The 25,191-nt window shown below is 57.4% G+C and overlaps 3 protein-coding genes across 9 annotated transcripts; all 3 read right to left on the bottom strand.

Moving 5' to 3' along the window:
* Positions 1-250: 250 nt before the first annotated feature.
* Positions 251-6,492, bottom strand: SIRT7 (sirtuin 7). Of its 2 annotated transcripts, XR_003506779.1 has the most exons (11): positions 6,359-6,492; positions 6,151-6,288; positions 5,961-6,065; positions 4,183-4,253; positions 4,013-4,085; positions 2,861-2,959; positions 2,553-2,789; positions 2,340-2,420; positions 2,050-2,156; positions 1,517-1,602; positions 251-940 (listed from the first exon to the last, which is right to left on the bottom strand). XR_003506779.1 is itself a non-coding variant. In XM_027517893.1 (10 exons), exons 1-10 carry the CDS (start codon positions 6,449-6,451, stop codon positions 742-744), a joined length of 1,203 nt encoding a protein of 400 aa, XP_027373694.1. In that variant the 5' UTR covers positions 6,452-6,491; the 3' UTR covers positions 251-741. The 2 variants fall into 2 exon arrangements, 1 of the variants encoding a protein (XP_027373694.1); XM_027517893.1 differs by lacking the exon at positions 1,517-1,602 and having other exon boundaries at positions 6,359-6,491.
* Positions 6,493-6,575: 83 nt separating this feature from the next.
* MAFG (MAF bZIP transcription factor G) lies at positions 6,576-15,600 on the bottom strand. Of its 4 annotated transcripts, none has more exons than XM_027517900.1 (3): positions 15,314-15,600; positions 11,522-11,585; positions 6,576-11,425 (listed from the first exon to the last, which is right to left on the bottom strand). In XM_027517900.1, the coding sequence occupies exons 2-3, from the start codon at positions 11,555-11,557 to the stop codon at positions 10,973-10,975; spliced, it is 489 nt and encodes a 162-aa protein (XP_027373701.1). In that variant the 5' UTR covers positions 11,558-11,585; positions 15,314-15,600; the 3' UTR covers positions 6,576-10,972. The 4 variants fall into 4 exon arrangements, with proteins under 4 accessions (XP_027373701.1, XP_027373704.1, XP_027373705.1 ...); XM_027517903.1 differs by having other exon boundaries at positions 15,318-15,593; XM_027517904.1 differs by lacking the exon at positions 15,314-15,600 and adding an exon at positions 14,206-14,831.
* Positions 15,601-20,133: 4,533 nt separating this feature from the next.
* On the bottom strand, positions 20,134-24,831 carry PYCR1 (pyrroline-5-carboxylate reductase 1). 3 transcript variants are annotated; one of them, XM_027518208.1, is made up of 8 exons: positions 24,757-24,831; positions 24,220-24,332; positions 23,908-23,978; positions 22,969-23,148; positions 22,497-22,718; positions 22,094-22,186; positions 21,778-21,941; positions 20,134-20,946 (listed from the first exon to the last, which is right to left on the bottom strand). In XM_027518208.1, the coding sequence occupies exons 2-8, from the start codon at positions 24,284-24,286 to the stop codon at positions 20,781-20,783; spliced, it is 963 nt and encodes a 320-aa protein (XP_027374009.1). In that variant the 5' UTR covers positions 24,287-24,332; positions 24,757-24,831; the 3' UTR covers positions 20,134-20,780. The 3 variants fall into 3 exon arrangements, with proteins under 3 accessions (XP_027374009.1, XP_027374011.1, XP_027374010.1); XM_027518210.1 differs by having other exon boundaries at positions 24,764-24,796; XM_027518209.1 differs by having other exon boundaries at positions 24,220-24,773.
* Positions 24,832-25,191: the final 360 nt, after the last annotated feature.

The raw sequence follows: 25,191 nt of genomic DNA, 5'->3' as shown, positions 1-25,191 counted from the left end.
ATGGCGAACGTCGCCCCACCCCCCGCGCGGAGCCCCGCCCTCTCACCACACATGCGGCCAATGGGGAACCCCGGTCGAGTCGGGTTCCGGCCCTCCGCTCCCGGCCAATGACCTGTGTCCAGCATCCCTTAGCGCCCACCTGGCAGAGGGGCGGAGCAGGACCACGTGGGGCGCACCCGCCCCTTCAGGAGTCTCGGCAGGCGCCTGCTCCCACCCACAGCTTCAGGAAGGTAGTCGCTGACACGGGGAAGACAGTGCAGAGACGTTTAATAACAATAAAAAGGCCTGCTGAGAGCCTAGGCTCAAAAATCACCCCTTTGCAGCATACTCAATACAGAAAAAGGCTTCTATAAACTTAACGTTTTCAGTAAGAAGTAGTAGAAATTGGGTTGATGCCCCTGAGACTGGCCTGGTGAATGAGGTAAGGCAGCTTTGTGCTTCCTCTTAGCTGGCCAGGTGTGAAATAACCGGAGTTCTGTTCTCACAGAGGGTGTGACTGCCACCTCTTTGGGAAGAGGCCGCTTGAGTAAGGCCTCTTCCATCATTAGGCCCATGCAGGGGGCAACCACAGCAGTGCAAGGGGGCTTCCCACGAGGACAAATGGCTAAACATGTCAGGGTGAAAATGTCACCCCCAGATAATTCTCAGGGGGCAGTCCTGGCATTAATGGTGCCACCTGCCCCTGAACAAGAGTCCCGGCCATTTTCAAAGTGCCATCATTGTCCTTGGTCAAGCACCAGGTTACGTTACTTTCTTCCTTTTTGTGCGTTTGGTGCAGCCCCTGCCAAACCAGCCACCTAGGATGGGGGCTGAGCTAAGGGGTGCACCCCGGTCCCCAGGCCCAGGTTCCTCTCGGCTTCTGCACAGTGACTTGCGACTGTGGCTGCCTTCTTCACCAGCACGCAGGGGAGTCGCCAGGGAGAAGATGGGGTCCTGCCACCTACGGAAAGGGAAAGCTGGGTCAGGTGTGCCAGGGAGCCCCTGGCAATCACAACCCGCCCCAGGACGGGAAAGCTGACTGAGGTCACCCTGCGTCCCTCCCGTGTCTTAACTGTGGCTGGGCTGTGCTCAGTGGTGGCTCCAGAACATGTGAGAAGGGTAAGTTCCCTGAATAACTCAAAGGCCAGGACCCAGACTAGCCTGGCCTCTGCAGAACTCACTCCTCATTGGTGACTGAGGGGGCTGTGCACACAGGGGTTGGGGAGGCACTAGCCCCAGGAAGGATGAATCACTAGCCAACCCTGGGCCCCACCTTTCATTCATAAGGCCAGGGACAGGCAGATCAGACCCTCTTCCCCTTCCCAGACGGCAGGACTTGACAAGAGGAAAGCTGACTAGGGAGGCGCGGCCTAAACACTACACCGTGACGAGATCATGTGTCTGAGATGTAGAACCACATATTATAAACTTAAGATACAGATAAGCACTGATAAAGAAAATGAGCTAAGTTAATGTGAAAAAAAAAAGTACAGTACACAATAGGCCCACATTACAGAACACCACAAACATAACATACAAGAATTGCCAGGCCCAGAAGGTGAAGGGATCCTTAATTCTTGAACCCTTTGATTAAAAGAAGTTATTGATTTCCCCTATAAGACCCTGGAAATTCACAGAGAAAGAAAGTGTAAACTTTTTACTCAATACACACACCACGTCTAAATTATCAAAAATTCTGTATCAAGGCACAATTTGTTTAAGCTTCCCCAAAGTATTCCAGTTCCCCAAGCCAAGTGCACCCAGATCCTGAAAAGCAGAGTTGCTGAGAGCACATCCCTTCAAGGCACCTTCCCGTCCAGGCTGCCTGAGGGGAAGGGGGGACATCCAGGCATACCCTGGCAGATTCCCTCTCCCCGCAGGAATCACACCAGCCAGGACATCTCAGCCAATGCTGGGGCTGGGCCCTGCAGAGGCCACCACGCCACAGTCACGCCTCAGATGCCAGCTGCCACACCTCAGAGCTTTCTCTACACTCAGCTCACAGAGGACGACAGACACAGCCCATCCACACAGGGGCAGGGAAGTGGGGGATGCGCCTGTACCCCTCACCTGCTGTAGCGGGGGATCTCTAGGCCCAGTTCATCCATGAGGAGCTGCATGACGTCATCACACTTGCCGTGCAGCTTCAGGGCAGCCCAGTCATCCTTCGGGGTCCACTGGGGACAGGAGAAGGTGAGTGAGGACAGCACCTCACTCCTTCCCAACAGCCTGCTGGCCTCGGGCCCTGCTCAGCCAGACCTCCACGGTGCCTGACTGTGGGACACAGATGTCCCAGGGATGGCTGGCTCTCCTGTTCTAAGGCCCAGGTCTGAGGAGGCGGCTCTGAGCACCTGAGTTACCTGCAAGTTCACAATGTAGAGCTTGGGCCGCCGGCTGGGGGGCTTGGTCATACACCAGAGGTGTGGATACTTCTTTAGAACCTGCGGGAATGGACAGATGGACAGACGACACACACCCCAGATAAGGAGGCTACAGAAGATGGGGTCTAAGGTTGAGCTGACCAGACGCAGGCAGGTTCACCTCTGTTCCCATCCACGGTGCTATTTGCATACCTTTAAGCTGGAGCCTAAACACAGGATGGTGTCTGCTTTGCTGGCAGCCTCGGTGGCTGCCTCCCAATTCAGAGGCTGCCCCAGCGTCCCCCTCTCCCCAAAGTGCACGATGGTGTCCCTGAGTTGGCCTCCACACTTGTGGCAGGTGCGGCCGGTCTGGTGCCGGTGCAAGGCAGTGCGCTCCGTCACATCAAACACCCGCACATATTCCCTATTGGGAGTGCAGGCCGTGCAGACCTGAGGAAAGTAGGGTCCGTGAGTGGGAGCCGCTGGCCTGCCCAGGCCCGAGTCCCCGAGGGATCGCTCACTTCAATGTACATGTTCCCGTGGAGCTCCGACATGGCTGAACGAGGCAGCCCGCTTCGCAGGTGGAGCCCGTCGCAGTTCTGAGACACCACATGCTGCACCTGGAGGGGCAACAGCAGCGGTCAGCAGGAGGAAGTGGGGGGCGGCCCTCAGGTGTGAAAGCATACCAAACCCTGCCAGTCCCAGAGCCCACAGCCCAGCAGAAACTACGACCTTGCACAAAGCACCGAAGGCAAACCCAGAGCAGCAGGCTGGTCCCAGCAGGACCCAGGAGGCTCTGATGAGGAGGGCACCAGGCCCACCCCCACCAACTCAGAAGCACTAGGAGCCCCCAGGAGGGCAAATGTTTGCACCACCTCCTCTTGGCTGAAAAGGGGCTCGGGACCCAGACTGATGCTTTAGGTCCTTGAAGCCCTAGAAGTTTGACCCCTCTCCCACTCGGCAACAGGTGCTTAGCGGAGGATCTCCAGAGACTTCTTACTAGTTTGCCCTGTTATCTAGGTGGTTCCTGAGGTCTGTGGAAAAATGCAAGAGAAACACGAGGGGAAGGGGCTACCCTTGCGAGCTCTGGGCCTAGGTGGACTCTCTGTGTGATGATTCAGCAAACAGGCTGCCCTCTGCTCTTGGAGTGGAAACACAGGAGGAATAGATGGCAGCTCAAACCAGAATCTAAACTGCTTGGTGGGTGCTCATCAGGGGTACCACTGGCTGACAGAGGTAGTATGCAACTGTCACCTGGGCACCAAGGTAGCCCTCCGGGTCCTAGTCATGGACCCAGTGAGTACAATCAGCCCTCTATATCTGAGGGTTCTACATCTGCAGATTCAACCAACCAAAGATCAAAAATATCTGGGGTGGCGGGGGGGGGGGTGCGGCGGGAATATTCGGATGAAAGAAATCTATAAAGTTCCAAGAAGCAAAATTTGAATTGGCCACATACTGGCAAGAATCTGCACAGCATTTACACCAGTTTAAATAGCACTGATATTAGGTTTTATAAGTAACTCATAGATAATTTATAGTATAGGGGAGGATGTGCAAATTACACACAAACACTACGTCCTCTTTATACAAGGGACTTGAGCATCTGCAGCCTTTGTTATCTAAGGGGGTTACTGAAGGATGGCTGGACACTAGCCACCCTGGGCTCTTACCAGCTTCTGCTCATGTAAGCGGGTGATGCTCATGTGGGTGAGGGTTGGCTCAGCCTCACTCAGGTCAGCAGCACTGCCAGGTGGAAGGGAAGCAAAGGTGAGGGGAGCTGCAAGGACAGGTACATGTGCCCCTGTTCAACCAGGTAGGAAAGCTGTGCTAGGTTACTCACCTAACACTTCTTCCTTTCTGAAGCAGCGTCCACACTCCATTAGGGCCCCGGTAATCTGGGATAGAGGCTGCCTGCAGGTTCAGAAAGGAGATAAGCCCAGTGAAAAGATCACTGGAGGCACTGATAGAATTCCCAAGAATTTCTCTCAGTAGTTCCCAGGCTGGCCCACAAACTGGTCGATTCGTTCCATAGCCTGAGCATTTCCTAGTCTAACACCCACCCAGACAGAGTGCACCCCTAGTGGCTTCTCCGCTCCGCTAGGACCCCTGCCCCCACCTGTTCCAGCTCATCCTTCTAAGCTCCAAAGAGCCTTGTCCATGCTGGGAGCCTTTTTACCATGTAGTCCAGCCTGGGCTCATGGACAGGTCTGTCCTCATACTGAGGGGAAAGACTGATCAGACTCATCTATGTGTCCCCAGGGTCTAGCCAGTACTCAAGGTTTAGCAAACAGTGAACCCGTAAGTGGAACACTCCACCCTCCAAGTTCTCACATCCTGATGCTATAAATGGTTCTTGGCCTACCTTTACAAAGGCCAACCTCTTCAGACAAGATAAACATCACTGAATTTCCCAAGCTCCCAATGCACTGAAACAGAGCTACCCCGAGAGAAAAAAACAGTGTGCCAGGATCAAGGTATCCTGTGCTTCCCCAGGCTGTGAGTGACCTCCCTTGTGGGGGGCAAACTCTCGGGTGCTTAAGCTCAGAAAAATGCCCACCCTGACTAGTAATTCTTATGTACATGGAAAATGGGACCCTCAAACAGTAACACTCAGAGCAAATTAATGAACAGCATATGGTTTTAGTAGCTGCTTACAATTCTTTAAAAAGTGATGTCACTGCTTTCACATAATCATGTGATAGTTCACATGTGCCACGGTTCCAGGTGTTGGTAAGTTAAAGCGGGTAACATACCTTACACGTTCTCACTATTGGGCCTCTTCAGTCATCCCTGCATGGAGTGTCTTACTTCACAAGTGCTTGTAAAATCTTATCCACCCTTCAAGGCCCAGACTCAATGCCATGCCACCTCCCACGGAAAAACAATCAGATGGGTTTCCCAGATGAAACCAGAGGGTGTATTTGGATTTCCATTCTAGGGGCCTAGCACAGCCAGCTTCACATTAGTCATTTGCTTGTACGGCTTACAATCATCACCTATGGATTCTTGATGGAAATCCTTGCTTATTCACCTCTGCTGGGCCTACATGCAGGTCACACTCAACTTGCACCCAGCAATTAAAGCACGTGCTATCCACACTATCCAAGCTAGTCACATTCGGCTGCCCAAGTAGCTTCTCTATAAAACTTCCCAAAAGCCATAGCATTTCCCTTCCTTATCTAGTGCACTCTAGTGCGTGCTGCCTTGCTTTCTACTTACCTTACTTCAACCTTCAAAATGAATGGGGAATGAGAAGGTAGTTCGGGGCTTAGCTCTGCCCACATAACTATCAAGTCCTGTTTTTACCACTCTTCCTTCCCTGTCTCTAACTGGCTATAATGTAAACTCCAAATATTTAAAAACGTCTATCTACTTAACGAAGTTCCAAATGGAGTCATTTCGAGTTTCTCTAAAAAAGTAAAGACACTCAGGAGGTGCTTTTATAATAAGCTTTTGCAAATTGGTACCACTGCTTAACAGAATACTGTGCTCAGTGCCGGAGTCAGACACCCAGAAGGGGGCGCCCCCCGCCTGCCCAAGCCCAAGCTCCAGCAGTCCGTGTTTCCCAGGACCTGGGAGCCGATCCAGGGCGCAGTCGTCCCCGCCTCGGGTCCCTACCGTGCTGATCCCCGCGCCCGTGTAGACGACCAGGTACTTGGCATTGCGGACGGCGCTGGCCAGCTCCCGGACTTTCCTCTGCAGCTCCTCCGGGTCGTCGCACACCTGCCAAGACACCGAGGCCGGTCGTGAGCCGGCCCCGGCCCGCCCGCCCGCGCGCCCGTCCAGCCCGCCCGCGCCCGAGACTTGCCTCCTCCTGTCGCCGCTTCAGGCCCTCGCGCCGCCTGCTCCGGCCCTGCAGCTCGGTCACCAGGTCCTCGCTCTCGGCCAGGAGCCGGCCCTCCTCGGCGCTGCGCTCGGTCGCCGCCTTCCTCAGGATGCGCGACACCTGCAGGCGCGGGGCGGGCGGTGAGGGCGGCGCGGGCTGGGGACGCGGCGCGGGGCGGGCGGCGGCGTACCTGGCGGAGGCGCTCTCTCTGTTGCTCCTCTCGCAACCTCCGGACCCGCTCCGCTGCCTTGCGCTCGGACCGGCTCAGACCCCCGGCAGCCATCGCTCCTAAGGAGACTCGCGCTTCCGCTTCCGCCTCCCGGCAGGCCACGCACCAGCGCATGCGCGCAAGACCCGCCCCGCCCTTCCGCCCCGCCCGCGCGTTGCCCCAAGGAAACACCTGCCAGTCTCTTTAAAAGGTGTTTATTGATCATATACAAAATAAAGAAAACCTTATATATCACAAACATACACTATGTACAGCAATAAATACCCGGGGCCTGGCCCAGTGCCGCCCCTCCTGGACAATAATTTAGCAATAAATACTGCACAGGGCAGGGAGGGCACGAGGCCGCGGCCGCCCAGGTCAGCCAGGGTGCCCCAGTGAGGCCCTTCCCAACCTGGATCTTCAACAACCCCCGCCCGCCCCGGCAGATCCCAGCGTACCCCCGCCCCCCTCCCCCACTTCCTGTCTTTAGCCTTAGGCGGGGCAGGTAGGATCTGATCAACTCTGCTTGGCCCACCTTCTCAGCGCCAGGAGAGCAGCAGAGCTGGACACACTGGACAGCCCTTATCCTGCTGCCGTAAGATGCCAGGAGAAGGTTTTCTGTACCCACTCCCGTTTGGTTAAAGGCTTCAGGGACTAGCAGTTTGAGGGGATGTGGAGAGGGTGGGGCTGGGACACAAGGTTGTTAGAGGGGTCCCCCTTCACAGGTCACTAGGGACGGCTCTCCTAACACTCCAGCTCAAACTGGAGGGACACCCACGTACCAAGGCTGCTGCTCCAGGGTGGGGTGGAAATGTGTGCGACTGGTCCAACAAGTATAGCACATGCTCAGGACACAGACCAGAGCAAGACAAGTTACCAGTCTCCAGGGCACACCCTTGCCTCTTCCCATCCGCTTCAAAACCAGACAGCTAACTGGAAGGCAAAAACCTGCCAGAAAGAATTATTCAGTGGCTTCTGGGGGGGAAAAATCGTTAATGTGTTGGTTCCTTTCACCAAACCACAGCCTAAAAAAGTAACTTACAAGATCCTAGAGCGGAAACAGTGCTGCAGGCTGTGGCTTCCCAGCTGTGGACGGAAGCTTCAGCCAACCAGCCACTCCAGAGAAGGAAGCAGCAGTGACACGATGGGGCTTGACCATATGTCCCAAAGCAGGCTGCAGCGGATCAGAGCTGCAGGCCCAGGCACCAACCACTGAGGCTGCCGCTGATGGTCAGGGTTGTGCCCAGACCTGGAGGCCTGGACCAAGAGTAGAAAAGCCTCCAGGGAGACCTGGCACCTGGCAGAAACCAGCACGCCACCCAGCAGCCACAGCTTCTCCAATGCAGTGAGTGCTACCTGGAGCAGTGGCCAAGAGCCACGGGGAGGGCTCCCTGGAGCCATAACTTTGGGCAGGAGCTGACCTGTTCCCAAAGGGTTCGCCTCTGAAATCTCAGTGTCCATGTCGGGATAAGGGAAGACTGGGCGAGGGCAAAGTGTAAAGGAAGGTGCACATTATGGTTTACTTAGCGGACAAGTTTGGGAGACCTGGCCTGGGCCAAAGTCCTCAATTCGCTGTGTCAAAAAGTTGAGGAGAAAGAGAACATGACATACTCACAGTAGGAAAAATGAATTAACAAGAATCAAAAAGACACCAAACAGCCACATGTGGACACAGGATCTACTGTCAAGAACCAAAGTGAAGTGGGGGAGGGGCAGAGCAGCCCCAAGAGGCTGGCTTAAGGGGAGCACGATGCTCCCCAGATCCAAGGAAGAGTCGCTCCAAATCCAAAAACCTCAAAAGGAAGCATAGCCTAACTCCAGACGCGTCTATAAACCAAACCAAGGACCTGTAATTCTGTTCAGCACATGCCCACCCTCAAACCTCCTCTCTCCAGGTCTACAGCATGACAGGAGTGCACAGAGATGGAGGCCCCACCTCTGAACAAAAGTGGGGACTGTACTTGGACACGGAGAGCCTGCCCCTCTCCTTGTTCAGGACAGGGCATGATCTCTCTTCAGGGATTCTTATGATGTGATTCCAACTTGCTGCTACAAGCAACATCAACCACTCTCTTCTGGACCTTAGGCAGACAAAGCCAGACTGCAGGGAGCCAAAGGAAGCCACGAAGTGGTTCAGAGTCAATGGTCAAAATCTCTACTGCAGGCCAACCTGGGTATAGCCAGGAATGTCTCTGAGTGTCTAGGGTCAAGATCAAGCCCATCAAGACAACAGTTGACAGCCCAAATTCCCCAGAGTTTGGGCATGCTGCGTCAAACTCAGGGATGAAGATCCTACTGTCCACAAGGTTAACCCTGCCAGGCCACATTGTTTTTCTTTTCACTAGCCCACTTCTGTGCTTTTTCGAGGGCTTCAGGCCCCCAGAGAAGCCAACCAGCGACCCCAAGTAGTAGCCAAGCCCCACATGGCCAGAGCCAGAGGAGTAGCCTCTTGGGGGGCGGGAGGGGCAGGCACCACAGGCAGCCCCCATCACGTGCCTACAAGCAGCTGCCCAAGCCAAGTCTGAGACTGGCTGCCTCACTGAGTGGCCATGATGGGAAGGTGGGCTCAGCCCTGGGGAAGCACCTCCACAAGCCGAGCAGCGGATCCCTGGAAGACACAGACCCCAAAGGGTGGTGAAAGAAGGCCCAAAGCCAAGAGCTGCCAGCATGTTCGGGGGGAGAGGAGGGACAGGACCTAGCCCCAGAGACCATAGCCCTTGTCTGGCACTGGTGGGGACCCCCAGGCCTTCAGGCAAGGAGAAGGGGCTGCTCCAGGTGGGCCCCGAAACCACCTGGCTCTGCCTGGGAAGCACCGTCCCGCAGCATGGAAACAGCTCTGGGATGAGTGGGCAGTGGGTCCCTGGGCTTCCCCTGCTGAGGCCCACCTGAAACCCACAAAAACAAATCTCAGATTGGTGGTTGGAGCCCAAACACGGTGACTGGAGGCCAGAAGGAAGACAGCCAGGGGCAGCTTGGCCCTGGCCTGGTGGGCACCCACAGTGACTCCTTGATCCGTGCGAGCCCCGACCCAGGGCCAGAGGCCGAGGATAAGGATGTAGTGCGGGGGGCCAGGGGGGGCACCCAGGATGGCCCCCAGTTTCACCTATACTGCCGCTGGATCAGCCCAAGCCTGAGACACACATGCGAAGCCAAGGGTCAGACAGGGGTATGGCAGAACCCTGCAACTGACCCCCCCACCCCGGCCCTGGGGCTCAAGGTGAGTGCCAAAGCAGAAGAGGCAGGGCTGGCGGCGCAGACCCCCAAGCTCCACTGGAGCAGGCGCAGCCCGGCACAATAGCCTGGGCCTGACAAGTCAGCAGAAGCAAAACCACAACCAAATCCAAAAAAACAAACACGGGAGAACAGACACAAGAAGTGACACCCACAGGTCAAAGGTCACCAGAAGCACCAGCACGTGACGCTGCACAAGACCTCACCAGGCACGGACGACACCACGGCACCGGCAAGAGACGGAAGCAGGAAGGGGCAAGGGAGTAAGTCACTTTCGGTACAATTGCAAAAGAGATAGCAGGGAGGACGTCAGGACGCGCCTTCCGGTCGCTCGCGGCTTGGCTTATTTTTTTTTTGTCTTTTTTTTTTTAAACTAAGTTTTATAAATAACGTCTGATAACTCTGTGTATATAAAAACTAAACTCCAACAGCCACAAAGACTTGTCTGTAAGTTTACAAGAAAGGATTTTTTTGTTTTTTTCTTTTTTTTAAACTAGCAAAGTTTCTATTATACTTTCTTCCCTTTTCCATGTATATGGTCAAATGTTCTTGCTTTTTTGTTTTTTTAAAAAGACAGTTTTATAAATACTCTGCAGCTTTTTTTTTTTCTCTAGCTTTTAAACATATAATTTAATAACTTCGTAAAAGGAACTTCTCTCTTTTAAATAAAGGGCTATGTAACCACACAAACAGGTCATGTAAACAGTGACACGGGACCCATCGAAGGACACTGGACACACCCTTCACGCTCACAACCAGTGATTTGGTCTTGTTCAGTGCAACACGTCAGGCGTGAGTGCCAAGGCCCCTGGCCCACAGCCACACAACGCCCCATCCCCCTAGCGCCAGACTGGTGGCCCGCCCATCCAGGGCTCTCGGGAAGAGCCAATTCCGTCCAGGCCTGTGGGCTGGGCTGAGAATGAACCTCCTGGCCTCCTGCTAACCTGGTGGCCGTCAGAGCCTGTGGGCCACTCCGTAGTGAGAACAGCCTCTCTTGCCCTGCAGCCCTCCGTGCTCGGGGACACCCATGCCCCAGAGAACCCGCTTGATCTTCCTCTGTTTACTCCCACAGGCTGACTCTGGACTCCAAGCCCATCTGCCCGTGGTACACAGGGGGTGGGAGCGACCCCACGTCACCGCCAAACTGACCAATCCCAACGTACAAAACACACGATGACAAAGACGAGATCGAAGGGGCTCAGCCCAGCGCCCCTGGGGTGCAGGTTGTGCTTTGCAGGGAAGGGAGGAGGTAGGAGAGGAGGAAAAGGAGAGAAGAGGAAGAGGAGGGAGGAAGAAGGGGACAGGGCTGCCGAATTTGCCATGCGCCTACTGGCCCCTTGCAGACCCGCCTGGCCAAGTGTGTCCCTACGACCGGGCGTCCGTCTTGGACTTTACTATTGTGATGACGCTGGTGGCAGCCACCTTGCCAGGGACGAGGGGCCCCAAGCCAGCAGCAAGGGGACCCCGAGCTGGCGCCACAGGGCTTCGGGCCACGGTCCTGGCGAAGTTCTGCAGGGCCTCGTACTTGGAGCGCAGGGCATCGAGCTCCAGCTTCATGCTGGCATTCTCGGAGGCCAGCTTCTCCACCTCCTGCTGCAGCTCCGCCTTCTGCTTTTCCAGCTCCTCCTTCTGGGTCACCCGCTTCACACGGCAGCTGGCGGCATAGCCGCGGTTCTTGAGCGTGCGCCGGCGCTGCTTCAGCTGGATGATCTCCTCCTTCGACAGGCCCCGCAGGTGCTGGTTCAGCTCCCGCACCGACATGGTCACCAGCTCCTCGTCCGTCAGGCTGGTGCCATTCTCTCCTGGCTCCCGCTTCACCTGGGGAGGGCACAGCGCACGAGGTCATGGGCCAAGTGAGGGCCATCGCCCCTGTGCCACCCCAGCCCTGAGACGCTTCCCACCCTATCTGCTCACCTTCAAGGCCTTGTTTCCTTTATTGGGGGTCGTCATAACCCGGAGGGCACAGCAAGCAGGCACTCTGCGAGACAGGGAGCGAAGGTCAGGACCTTGGAGACCACTCTCTTTCCCTCCCCAATCCACAAAGACACTTGAGCCCCTCTGACACCCTCTGTCTACCCAGGGGAAGACACCCATCCACCCCCCACCCCAGCCTCACCCCTTGCCTGCCCCTTCCCTTTGATACCTGGCCTCTGAGCTGGGTTGCTCCCTGTCCACCCTGCCCCTAGGGAACTAGGTGGGAGGCTAGGAGGGTCAGATGGGGGAAGGGGAACTGAAGGGCTATTAGGGAGGCAGAGGCAAGAAAAGGGGCCGGAGCGGTGGGTAGAGATTAGAAGGATGCGGGAGGGGCCAGCCTAGAAGGAAGCCGGGAGCTTTAAAAATAACCCCAGTGCGCCCCAGAGCACGGCTGTTCCTGGCGAGTCATGCTGACTCAGCACATCGCTCCCGCTCTCTGCTCTCTCACCGGCCTGGCACTCCCCGAGGCCGCCAGCCAACACAGCCCCAGGGGACTGGCAGCAGCAAGCTGCTGGGGCGCGGCGAAGGCCAGCCTGGCCAACAGTAGGTGAGGGTCGGGGCCAGGGTTCTACCTCCCCTAAGCCGCCTGGGACAAAGCTCAGTGGGCTGTCCCCACTGGGGACTGGAGCACAGGGGAGGATGCAGGAGACTGCCAATTCTCCTAGACTGCTCAGTTTGAAGAGTAGCAAGCGGAGTTCTCCAAGCCACTCTGATTTTGTCTTTAGGACGGGTGGGAGCTCCCCACCCTCCTGGTGGCAGACACTCCTGCCAGAGGAGCCCAGCCCCGTGCCCTCTTTGTCCACCTCTGCTGCCGATGGAGTAACCATCCTGTGGCTTTGGTTGCAGCTTTTTGTGCCCCTGCCCCACCCCATCCAGGGTATTTCACAAGAGTGCCCACAACTGACCCCCCAGGGGCCTGCTCAGCCCTTTCTGGCCAGTGACTGTTCTCTGGCTCCCTGGTTGGGGTCCCCACCCACAGGGCAGGGAACAAAACCCAGAGAGCCCCCTCACCCACCCACTTGGTCATCTTTTCTGCATCCTGCCCTCACTTTCTGCAGCCCTGCCAAGGACATTTCTCCCCACTGAGTCCTGGATTCCTGGCTCAGCTGGACCACCTCTGTCCCCTTGCTCCCTCTGTGATCTTCCAGGTTAGAGGCAGGGAGGTAAATGGAGGCCTAACCAGGATTATGGTGCCCTCCTGGAGAGGCTATGGCACCACCGCTCTTCCAGAGCAGAGGGTGGGGCAGAGGAGCTGGAGGTCACAAGGTCTTCAGGGCCCCATGCCTACTGCAGGAGCCAGGTCCTCCAGGGGGAGCCAGAAGGGCTCCCTGAGCCCTGAGTCCAGGTCAAGGGTCACTGCATTGGTCCTCCACTGTCAGCGCGAAGGAAAAGCCCCGGCACCAGCTTTTCCCACGCGCCATCCTCCCCCCACCCCCCACCCCCAAATGCTGAGCACACGGTGACTTCCTGAAGAGATCACACAGAAAAGTGCCGAGCGTGGCGGCTGGGAGCTGAAAAGTGCCTCCTCGGCAGATTTCACCCTCCACAGAAGCCCTGAACTCAGCACAAGTGTAGCCAATCGCCTCCTAATCAAAGGTGTGCCTGTGCACTGCTCGTGAGGGGGAGGGGCGGGTCTCAGCAAAGCGGGGACTTCCGACCTCCTGGCCTGGTCTCCACTACCTGCGGACTCACACTGCTGGGACGGAGACAGCTTTTGGGCATGGGCTTGGACTGACGGCTCAGGGCACCACAAGAAACCAGAGGGAGGGGATTTCAGAGGCCGGATCAAGGAGAACCTTTACCCTGTTTTTTGTCTCTGCTGCCGCTAAGGCTGAGCACACCTTGTGGAGAAGGAATGGGCGGTCCCAAGGGCAGGGATCCACCAAGGTACCCAGGGCCACTCATTCAAGCTGAGAGCCAGCCAGAAAGGGGAGCGAGCCCCATCCTCTTTCCCAGGTGTGGCCAACAGACGGGAGGCAGTCCACCCCCTGCTCCTTCTCCTGATTGCAAACACCAGTGGCCAGACTGCCCTGGCAGGTGTGGCCTTGGTCACTCTGGCACCCTCACCTAGACCACTGCACTCCCACCCTGACCTTCAGAACAACCTTCTCCAGAAGCCCTTTGTAAAATGTCTAAAACAATTTCCACCAGAGCATAAGTAGCTGAAAAGAATCTACATGTTCCTGGGGCATAGAATTCCAGCCAAAAGATCAGCTTAAGTGTTAAAACACCTGGCATCTATAAGCCCAGGGCTGGAGAGGAAGGAGGACAAACCACAAGGTCAGCCTTGGCTAGCCATGAACCCCTGGGCAGGAGTAGTCAGCTCTGGTCTAGATGGAGAGCTCCCCTAATCCTTTAGACCAGGAACACTCATACACCCAGGAAAAGTAGTTCAGGCCACACCACCCTCAGGCTGTCACTCCCCAGGAGTCCCTACCACTGGCCTGACACCCAGAAGGGCCACGTTCTTTGCTAACCTGCACAGTACTGAGCCCCAACCTCAAGTGGAACCACTCTGGGGTGACCAGGATGCGCCTAGTCCTGCCAACACACCAGTCCGCCCTCAAAGTTACCACCACTCAGACCCCAAGGCCAAGCTGTGAAGAAAGCCAAAGCCTGCTCACCAGACACCTCACTCCCCTGAAGTCTAAGTCCTTATGCTTCCTCTCCTTTGCCAATTTCCTGGTAGAGCTGCACCGACTTGCCCCCTGAACTGTCCACTGTCACCGAGGACTCAAGTACAGGCACCCTCCTTCTCCCACTGCCTCATGTCTTCCCACCTGAGACAGCTGGGCCTGGCCAACCACACCAGCCACAGGGAAAGCCTACTTCCCAGCCCGCTGGGACGGCCCCCCCTAAGCTCCTCCCCTCTTCTCAGAACTATTTCCCAGTTTGGGGAACTGTCCCAGAGGCGAGTCAGGGACCAGCAGCCTGAGAAAAGCCTGCCAGGGAGGGGATGGACACACCAGGGGCTTCACCCTCTACCCCGGGATAACCTGCACCGTGACTGCTCCGTTTACTCCTCACCCTCCTATCGTAAACTCACGTATCAGCCCAAACAAGCAGGCGCCCCAGCCTGGGGCCTGGCCCCTTCTAACTTCTCACGGTTTCCCTCTCACCCTTCGTTTCCCGGCCTCTCAGGCCCCTAGCTCAAATCCCCCAGGCATTAGGACGAGCATCTAGTGACCTCATGCTGATGACTCAGCAAGTCTCCCTCTGGGCTCTGGTACGCGTGTGACGGAGCGAAGCCGGCGCGGGCAGGGTCTTCCCATCCCGCCCCCCACGTGCCGCCTCCTGCCCCCAGCCTGCCAAAGACCCCGCGCCAGGGAAGCCTTGACACAGACACCTGATGAATCAACAGCTCAGGCCGGAGCCGCCGAGCTCTTCCGCGGGGCCCTGGGCGCCCTGCTCGACCCCACCCTTTCCTCCCGCCTCCCAGACCGCCCCTCCCTCCAGGACGCCCGGCTTTACCTAGCCATCCCAGAACACGCCCCGCCCTGCCCCTGAGCGCCCCTGCGCCCACCCCATTACCCCCGGCTCAGAGGTCAGGAACCGCTCCTGACCGGTGGGGAAATCGAGGCACGGGCCGCCAGCAGGGCACAGGCAGACCCAAAGACCTAAGTACCCGGCCCGCGCCGCCGGGAGGAGCCGCAGCCCCGCGAGCACCCGTCCCCGGCCTGGAATCCCCGGCCACCCTCCGTCCGGCCCTGGCCGGGCCGCCGCCGCACTCACCCACCACACTGCGGGCCCGGCGGGCCGAGGCCGGGGCGGGGCGGGGTGGGCACTCCGAGGCCGCGCTGGGCTGGCCGAGTGAGTACTCCGGGATCAGAGTGGGGGCTCGCCGCCTGCGCGGGCCGCGCCGAGCGCGTTGGGAAGGCCGGGCTGGACCAGGCTCGGGGCTCGGGATTCTCCGCCGCCGCCGCCGCCGCCGCCACAGCCGCCACAGCCACCGCCGCCGCCGCTCCACAGACGTCACATGATGTTTGGTCACGTGGGCTCCATTCATGAAGCGGCGACGCGACCGGCTGGGGCTTAAAGGGGAAGGTGCGGCGGCGGCGGCGGCGGGGGCGGGGCACGCCTGCACTGCGCCTGCGCGCCCAGGCGCCGTCGCCTGGGCAACGTGCGCCGCGCCCGGTGGGTGAGGTCTCGCGGGACTAGCCCAGGAGCGCGCTCCCGGTCAGCCACGCCCCCTTCAAGGCGGGGCCTGGCTATCCTGCTCAAATATTCTCCGGTGCCTTGTGTGCAGGACATTTCAAAGGCCACGTGTCCAGGGTACAGGTGCGGATCAGAGGTCCCACACATAACGGAGAAGATTCTCACGGTAGTTCTGATGCCGCCTGTCAGACTCTGCATGCACTGCCCCCATAACTGGAGCGGGCCTCAGCCCTGCCAGGAACGTTGGCCTGGCTCACGGAAGACCCATATACTCCCAGAGGTGAAGGGCTTGTCCAGGATTCAAAACTTAGGTCTGTCTGCCACTTCCAGCATCCTTCCTGTAGTGTAATCTGTCTTCACCCAACATCCTGAGACCTCACAAGGACTCAGGCGGTCCCTGGAACACATCTGGCTCAGAGTGAGTGAGGGGTAAACATCTGTTGAATTAACAGTTGACGTAGGAATTGTACCTTTCCTTTACTGTTTCATCAGCATCTGCCTGGAGCTCAGGTCACCGGTCCATGTCTGCTCCTGAACTTTCTGTAAGTTCTCACAGCTCTTCAAAATTCCCAGAGAAAAAGGTGACAAAAGGCAGACGGGAAATTGAAGGGATTCAATTTCTACTTTGAAGTTTTGGATTTACCTTCTCAAGTGTAAAGCCAGGAAGGGGGACCTACCCTGCCAGGCAGGTCAGAGGGATCAGGTGAGCTGAAAGAAGGATGAGTGAGAAGTTGCCTGTCCTCAGGGGGATTCAGTGCCGCTGAATGAATAATGGAGGCCAACCCAGGAGGCCCCCAAAGCCAGGAGACATCAAGCTGTCAGCAGCTCTCTCTCCCAGACTCTAATTCCCTCAGAATCCACAGGACCTACTTTGCAGTCACCTACTTTGGATCCTTCAGGACAAGATGGGAGCTAACAATTCCAGCCTCACTCCTTTGAACTGTATCCTGAAAAACTGGGATAGATTTGATCCCCAGGGCTTAAAGACACACCTGATCTTCCTATGTGATACTGCATGGCCACAGTATCCATTGGAGGACGGCGAACAATGGCCAGTTGGAGGGTCTCTTAAGTATAATACTGTTCTACAATTAGACCGGTTCTGTAAGAAACAAGGGAAATGGGTGGCGACCCACTCCAGTACTCTTGCCTGGAAAATCCCATGGATGGAGAAGCCTAGTAGGCTGCAGTCCTTGGGGTCTCGAAGAGTCGGACATGACTGAGCGACTTCACTTTCACTTTTCACTTTCATGCATTGGAGGAGGAAATGGCAATCCACTCCAGTGTTCTTGCCTGGAGAATCCCAGGGACGGTGGTGTCTTGTGGGCTGCCATCTATGGGGTCGCACAGAGTCGGACACGACTGAAGCGACTTAGCAGCAGCAGCAGCAACATGGCACCCCACTCCAGTATTCTTGCCTGGAAAATCCCATGGATGGAGGAGCCTGGTGGGCTGCAGTCCTTGGGGTCGCTAAGAGTCGGACACGACTGAGCAACTTCCCTTTCACTTTTCACTTTCATGCATTGGAGGAGGAAATGGCAATCCACTCCAGTGTTCTTGCCTGGAGAATCCCAGGGACGGGGGAGCCTGGTGGGCTTCCGTCTGTGGGGTCGCACAGAGTCGGACACGACTGAAGTGACTTAGCAGCAGCAGCAGCAGCACGTGGTTGTCTTATCATCCTGTCTGTGTTCTTTAAGGGCAAGGCGTGTCCCGCTGCACTGGGTGTAGCCTGAGTCTCACAGATTATAGGGCCTTATTATACCCAGGGAGAGACTTCTAAAGCCCTCAACTCTTTTCTTTAATTTTTTTTAAATTTTTGATCGCGCTGGGCCTTCATTGTGTGGGTTTTTCTCTAGTTGCGGCAAGTGAGGGCTTCTTATTGCAGTGGCCTCTCATTGTACAGCACAGGCTCTAGATGTGCGGGCTCTGTAGTTGTGACTCTTGGGCTCTAGAACACAGCCTCAGTAGTTGTGGACACAGGCTAAGTTGCCCCACAGTATGTGGAATCTTCCTGGACCAGGGACTAAACCCACATCCCCTGCTTTGGCAGGTGGATTCTTAACTCACTGGACCACCAGGGAAATCCCACCCTCAACTCTTAATCTACTAGACCACAAAGACTTGCCTCTGAGGCCAAGAAAGAGGTCTTCTTGGACCTCTCGCATCCTCACCACCAGCTGCAGGCTCTTCTTCTGTCCTGCTCTGCTTAGGTCTGCTCATACTTGCAGGGATTTCCACAGGTGTCACTTCCTGCAGGATACCAAACACCTCATAGCATTCTCCCCACATCACATCCCTTCTCGGGCCTGTGTGGCTCTGCCACACTTCCCCATCTCTGGCCTTTGGTGGTTGGAATCAAGGTTCACAGACCTGCTGGCTGAAACCCAGTGTGTTCTTCACGGGGTAGCACAAAGCTTGTTGCAAAGTTCGTCTGGATCCCTGTGCCTCCTCCGAGGCTGCCACGGGTGATTCCTTACTTTGGAACCACCTTCTGGCTTTCTCCAAACCCCAGACCAGGGCACGTGTGGAAGCAGCAAGACCTCCTCATCTTATTGGTAGACACCTGACACACAGGAGGCGCTCCAACAGCGAGACTGACCTTGACTTGAAGGGAACAGTCAAGGAGAAGCTTTGGTCCTGGGCAGATGTGCAGGACACATTTCCCCCAGAGGGATGGTGCCAGGGTCTCCCCGCACTGTCAATTACTCTGCCAGGTGAGGCCCATAGCCCACTCATGCTTCTACCCACCAGCATGAGATGCCAGGGGCTCATGCCCTAGGGGGCCCCTGCAGGGACTCCAGGCCTCAAGAGGGCCTTGGGCACTTGGTACGTGGGGAATGACTGGGACTCTGGAGGCCACCCTGACAGGGACGAGGGAATGTAACCTCGCCCCTCGTGAGCGTGCGTGCTCAGTTGTGTCCGACTCTTTGCGACCCCATGGTCTGTAGCCCACCAGGCTCCTCTGTCTGTGGCATTTTCCAAGCAAGAATGCTGAAGTGGGTTGCCATTTCCTCTTCCAGGCGATCTTCCCAACCCAGGGATCGAACCTGAGTCTCCTGTGTCTCCTTCATTGGCAGGCAGATTCTTTACAACTGAGCCACCAGGGAAGCCCTAACTGCTGTAGTCTTGCCCCTTAACTGTTTTTTCTGTCTCCCATAGATTTGGAAGGCCATGTCCTTGTCCCCAGAGTGCTCCCTCTACCCACCACATTTGCACAGGGCTTTGGTCCTAAGTGGGCCCAGGGGAAAGAAATGAACCAGAGCTGAGACCTTGCAATGCGGTTCCTGGAAAACCTCTGCCCAGGGGCTCTCCTGATCCCCTCCCCTCACCCTCCCAGGACCCATCGCTTCACCTGGGTGCCCCCCACCAACACCCTACAGATGCCCCGTCTTGCTCCTCTGACATACTCACTCACGTGTGTGTGATAGTGAACCTCTGGAGGCAAGGGGCCTTGTCTTCATGCTCAGTAACTGTTCATCAAACAAATGTGAGCCCTCTTGGCCCCAGAAAAGGTTCTGACCCTCACCAGCTCCTCTGATCTTGTGGGCCTCTGATGATGGATAATTTTAAGTCAACCTGACTGGGCCGTGGGGTGATCAGATACTACTTCTGTGAGGGTATTTTTGTAACATGTACATCAGTAGACTTCAACATTAGACCAAATTAACATTTTAATCAATAAAGCAGATTGCCCTCCTTATGTGGGTGTGCATCACTGAAGCAGTTGAAGGCCTGAATAGAAGACTGACTCTCTGCAGAGTAAGACAGAATTGTCCATCAGACCACTTCAGACCTCACCTGTCTACGTCAGTTCGCCCTGCCTGATGGCCTTCAAATTGAAATACTGGTTCTCTGTGGGTCTCCAACCTGCCTGCTTGACTCCATAATTGTGAGCCAATTTCTCATGATAAATCATATGATATGAGTTTTGCAACATATATAAAACATGATAAATCCTGTTATATATATATATATATATAAGCCATCTCCTACTGGTTATTCCTCTGAAGAACTCTAACACATGTTCCTAAGGGGCTTCTTCCTTATCTGCCCTTGGCCTTGCCTGGGTGAGCTGGGGAGACATCTGTCTCCACCAGCCTCCACCAAACCAAGAGGTGCAGAGTGCTGAGGCTGGTACCCCTCCCCGCCACAGCAGGGCCTGCCAAGACCAGCTATGGTACCAGCTTCCAGTCATGCCTCTAGTGACTTTCCCCAGAAGCCGCCTTGCGCTCTGCTCACTGGAAGGCTCAGCCCCACCAGCCAGGCTGGCTGCCTTGGAATGTAGGGCTCTGGGCATGTGGTTGGCCAGACTTCAATGTTATACCAGACAGCAATGACCCTCTGGCACAGGTGGGAGCCTCCCTCCCCACGAGGGGACAAAGTTGCAAGTCCAGGCATTGGGGCTGGAAACCAATTTATTTATCCTAAAAAGTTAAGAGACAGAGCTGACAGCGTCTGTGGGTCAGGCTAGGAAAGGGAGATGATGGCGTGAGTGTTGGGGCCTCAGAAGTCCAACCGACTGAAGACCCTTTTTCTCAAATGTCCTGCTGGCCAAGAACCATGGGCTCTTCTGCAGGATGTCGGGGACCCTCAGGTCCTTCCCACACTGAGGAAAGGTGAGTGGGGAAAGGGCAGATGCTCTCCTTGGGTGGGCCTTCGTGGTGGGGGTGGGGAGGGGTGGGGCCTTGACCTTTGTACTCAAGCTGAAGCCAGCTAATGCTGAGGGGGGAGAGTAAAGCCCCCTCAAGCCTCCTGAGCTTTGGAGGAAGGTGGTCCTGACGTGGTTTGGGGACGGATGAATCAGGAGGCTGAGGCCAGAGAATCCTTGTTTTGGACCAGGACACGCTTGGGGGACCATGGAGGTTCCCACTGGGAGGTGATGTGCCCCGTCCCCGGCTATGACTCGCGGGTCCGAGTGGACCAAGCCATGGGCAGTGTGGATCAGCGTGAGGACACCCTGTGTAGCCTGGGGCTAGATACTCCCAGCGCAAGAGCTGTGAGCCCAGGAGAAGGTGGAGAGTGGCCCACAGGCAGGCTCGACCCCTCAGTCCTGTTTGCCTGCTGGGGCCATGCTGCGGGGCAGCAGCTTGGAGTGGCCAGAAGGGGCCAGCGAGGTGCCGGGAGGGGAGTCCAGTTTCACCTTGTCCAGGATGGTTTTCTTGATGGCAGCTGGTGAGACCTTCTCCTGGTCGGCCATGGACTGCAGCTCTCTGGGGAGACAGTGAGGAGGGATTCGTCCAGGGCCCCACCTCCTTCCAAGCTCAGGGGCCCAAGAGGGAAGTGGGAGGAAGTCCATGGCTTCCAGCAGGGAGCTGCTGCGCTGTCACTCCTACCTCAGGGCCTTTGTCCCTGCAATGCCCTTTGCCAGCGACCCCTCCCCTACACTGCCATCCATCTGCCGCTCACCCCATTCAGGTCAGCTCAGGGTCACCAAATCTACCAGCAGCACCTGAGTCACGGAGCCCTCCTAGCCCGGAGCACGGGACACGGGCCTCATCTGCCTCCCTTGCAGTCTGGCACCCAGAGGGCAATGCTATGTTCTAGCGTCACTGTCAGACAGGGGTAGAGAAGCCTGGGGGCTTGGACTGGAGGGCAGGTAGGATGCTGAGAAACAGTCCTGTCCATCCTGCAGTCCTGAACTTGCAACAGGAACTCTGAGCCAAGATGCCACACCGTGTCTGTCCCCTGCTCTTTCAGCTTTCACTGACCGCGCTGATGTTGTGCCAGTACCTCCCGCGCATCTCTCACTCTCCCCGCAAGGCCAAGAGGAAGGTGGTATCATCAGCTCCACAGAGATTTCCTCCTGGCCTGCCTCCCTGGCTTGGATGACCACCCCGGTCAAAAGGCCACAAGTGATGAAACAATGAGGAGCACAGCCTGGGCCCGGGAGGCAGCGCCTCCTCACAGCATGATGGGGGATGGTGAGAGATGCTGTACACTGCAACCCCAGGGCTCCCCGTGCCCTGCCCACTGCCAGGTCAAAGCTCGATAACCATCTGCTGAGCCAGTGACAGAGTGGGTGGGCAGTGGCTGAGGCCCACCGTGTGCGGGTGCAGGAGGCCTCCACGGCCTTGATGAGCAGCGAGCGAAAGCCCCCACTCTCCAGCACGTGCAACGCATGGATCGTGGCCCCGCCTGGTGAGCAGACGTTGTCCTTGAGTTGGCCTGGGTGCTGTTCAGAGTCCAGTAGCATCTTGGCAGCCCCCTAAAGCCAGACAGAGGGTCTGAAGGTTGTGAAGGTACTGCCCCCACCCCATCCCAGCCACACCCACTGACTCTCCACCCATCCGCCCCAATGCACCAGTCTTGGTCCTGGCAAGGAGTGGCCCCCACCAGAGGGTCAGAAAAAACACTAACCAGCAGAGCCTGGGCCCCGAGGCGGACTGCCAGGCGTCTTGGAAGTCCCATCTTCACACCTCCATCAGCCAGTGCGTCCAGGGCTGTGAATGCCTGCAGGGAGAAAGCGTTTAAGCCACTGTCCCAGGCCCATTCTCATTTTCCTCAATGCACTGCTTAGGACAACAACCCCAGGGAACCTCATGGCTCCCCGTGCCCTACCCACTGCCTGGCCAGAGCTCTATAAACAGCTGCTGTGTGAATGACCGAGTTGGTGGGCAATAGTTGGGAACCACCGTGTGCGGTGGGTCTGCAGTAGCTCTGCCCGCAGGAGTCCAGAGCAAGGAGGAGGGCGGAAGATGGGGAGACATGCCCTCAGGTCCTGGGAACCGCCTACTTGCCCCTGCCCCTCCCCAGTTCTCACATAGGCTGGGCCACTGCCACTGAGCCCTGTGACGGCATCAATCAGGTCCTCCTCCACCTCCGTGCAGAAGCCCACGCTGCTCATGAGCTGCTCCAGGAGCCTGCCGTCCTCCACCTGGGCATGGGTGCCTGTGGCATACACTGTGGCCCCTTCCCGCACCACGACCGGCGTGTTGGTCATGCAGCGGATGACTTTGGGAGCTGGCTGGAACGCCGTCAGCTTCTGGAGGAGAAACCAGCTGTGTATCCATCCCGGCCCCTTGCCCTGTGGGCTGTGCTGGATGTGGGTGTGAATGTTCTCACCCAATTCACCCAACCGAACACTTCCTGAGCTCTATGGGCTGCACCAATGCACCCACTTCACAGGTGGGGGACCCCAGGTGTGGAGCAGGCTAGGACTCCTAAGCCCTCTGTAGCGCACACATCTGCCCCATCTCCAAACCCTCGAGCCAGCCTTGAGCCGCGATGCCCACCTTCTCAATGGAGCTGATGGTGACACCGGCTGCACAGGACACCACGATGTGCCGAGCCTCAATGTTGGCGGCGATCTCATCCAGGATGAAGGGGATGATGTGTGGCTTCACGGCCAGGAAGAGCACGTCGCTGTGCTGCACGGTCTCCTTGTTGTGATGCGTGAGGTTCACCCCCATCTTCTGCAGGGAGTGCCCAGGAAGGCTCAGCCTGTGATTCGTGGCTGGCTGGCCCCCCCAGTGTCCGCCCCCAGGCCAAAAGCCCCTCACAAAGCCCCTCATCATAGAGGATTCTGGAAATGTCAGCATGGCAGGGCTAGCGGCTCAGGGCATGGGGCGCTGACATTCTCTAACTGCCACTCCCACCCCAAGGTGGAGGAAGCATTCTGCTCTGAAAGGTAACCCTTTAGTGGGCGGAAGAGGGAAACTGCCCGCAGTCCAGGCCCAGCCCACCTGGGTCTGCAGCCCCTAGACCCCTGCCCTGTGCCCTCCAGGTGTGAGTAGTGCTGTAGATAGTAGTCTTAAGCTGGGAACCTGCCAGCACCCTTGGAGCCATCACTCAGCCATGGCAAACTGAAGCTGTGTTCAGCCCTTGGATGTCTGTCCTGGCCCCCACACTGTGACTGTGACCCCTTGTGGGGGCTCCACTAAGGGAATCGCATTCCTGACCAGCACCCTTTCCCCACCAGCTGCACATGTGCCCGACGAAGGTCCCAAGAGCTGAGGGAGGGAAGCCATCTGTAGTCCAAGAGGCAGAGTCTTTAAGATAGTCTTGCCCAGGGACCCTCTTCTCATTGGTATGGGGGACTGCGGCATGGTGCCGCCCACTGGGGCCCCTACTCCTAGTCTTCCAGGGTCAAGGCTGTCACACACTGGCTTCCAGAAATACTGACTAACCTCCTGAGGGACAGCCTCCCAGTCACCCTCCAACCCTGCACCTACCCTGAGGGCAGAAACGGTGGCCAGGTCCATGTCTGGAGAACTGGCCATTATCTTGTGGGCAGCAACAACACCTGCAGGAGTCAAGAGTCCCTCCCTCAAGGCCAGGCCTGGCATCCCTCCCCCACATCCCAGGAAGAACAGAAATCCCCCCACCCCAGGGTAAAACAGCAACCATCGCCTTACTCCAAACTTCCCAAGGCTACCGTTTCCCACAGGGCTCAAAGGAGGCATATTATTCGGACTCCCTCCCAGCCTGGAGAAGGGTAACCGCCCACCCTCTTACGTTTGTCCTTTCCTGGCTGTAGAGCCTACCTGCTGCTGTGAAGCCCTTGGCCAGCGCAAAGGCCAACTGGCCAGCCCCGATGAAGCCCACGCTCATAGTGTCTCGAGGTCTGCGCCCACCGCCCTCTCAGCTGGCACCGGCTCTGCAAGAACAAGGCGGGACGATGGGGCAGAATCCAGCCCAAGAACTTAGGCAGACAGTGCCAGCTCTGGCCACTCCACCGCCACCGGGAGTCCCCCCGCACCCGCCCTATTTCAGCCGGTCTAACTCTCCCCTACTCCGGTGCCCCGCCCACCGCGGCTTCCCGATCGGTTCCCGAGGGTCCCGGACACAGGGAGCAGGGAGAGGCGCGCCCGCCTCCGGAAGAGGTCGCAGCTGCTTGGGGTGGGGAGACGAATCATCTGCGCCCCGACGCACCCGCGCCCGAATCCCCTCCCCACGCCCACACCTCCCCAGGTCCGAGCCCCCTCCAGGCCGAAGGCGAGGGCACGGACCCACATTTCCCTCCCGCAGTACCACCGCCCGCCCAAGCCCGACTTCAGCCTGGCCCCCGATAACCCAGTTACCCCGTACGTGTCGCCCCCAGTCTGCACCGCCGCGCCCGCCACGCGGCACCCACTCCCGGGGGCCCCACCTCCGCCGCCCCAGCCAATCCGCGGCGCGGCCGCCCTGGAGCCGGCCAATCCAGGGGCGCGGGAGGTGCCGAGGGGCCGTTGCATCATCCTCTCGCCCCGGCCCCCCGCCCCCGCCCCCGCCCCCTAGGCCCTGTCGACCCCGCGCTTGAGAACCCGCACCCCGCTACCCCCAGCCCGGGCTCTGAACCCTTACCCACCCGAACCCGGACCGCGCTTGAGGACCGAGAGCAGCGGGGGAGGGGCGGCAGCAGCCGGGTTCTCAAAGAGCGGCCCTGGGTTTCGGCTCCCCTCTTGGGGCCCTGTAGATTGAACACGGACGCGGCTCTTGCTCGCTGAGTCCAGACATGTTATTAACTTGATTATCGA

Source organism: Bos indicus x Bos taurus, chromosome 19, assembly GCF_003369695.1.
Source record: "Bos indicus x Bos taurus breed Angus x Brahman F1 hybrid chromosome 19, Bos_hybrid_MaternalHap_v2.0, whole genome shotgun sequence".
Taxonomy (NCBI): Eukaryota; Metazoa; Chordata; class Mammalia; order Artiodactyla; family Bovidae; genus Bos; species Bos indicus x Bos taurus.
Note: the sequence above shows the minus strand (reverse complement) of the source record. Positions and strands in the feature narration are given on the sequence as shown.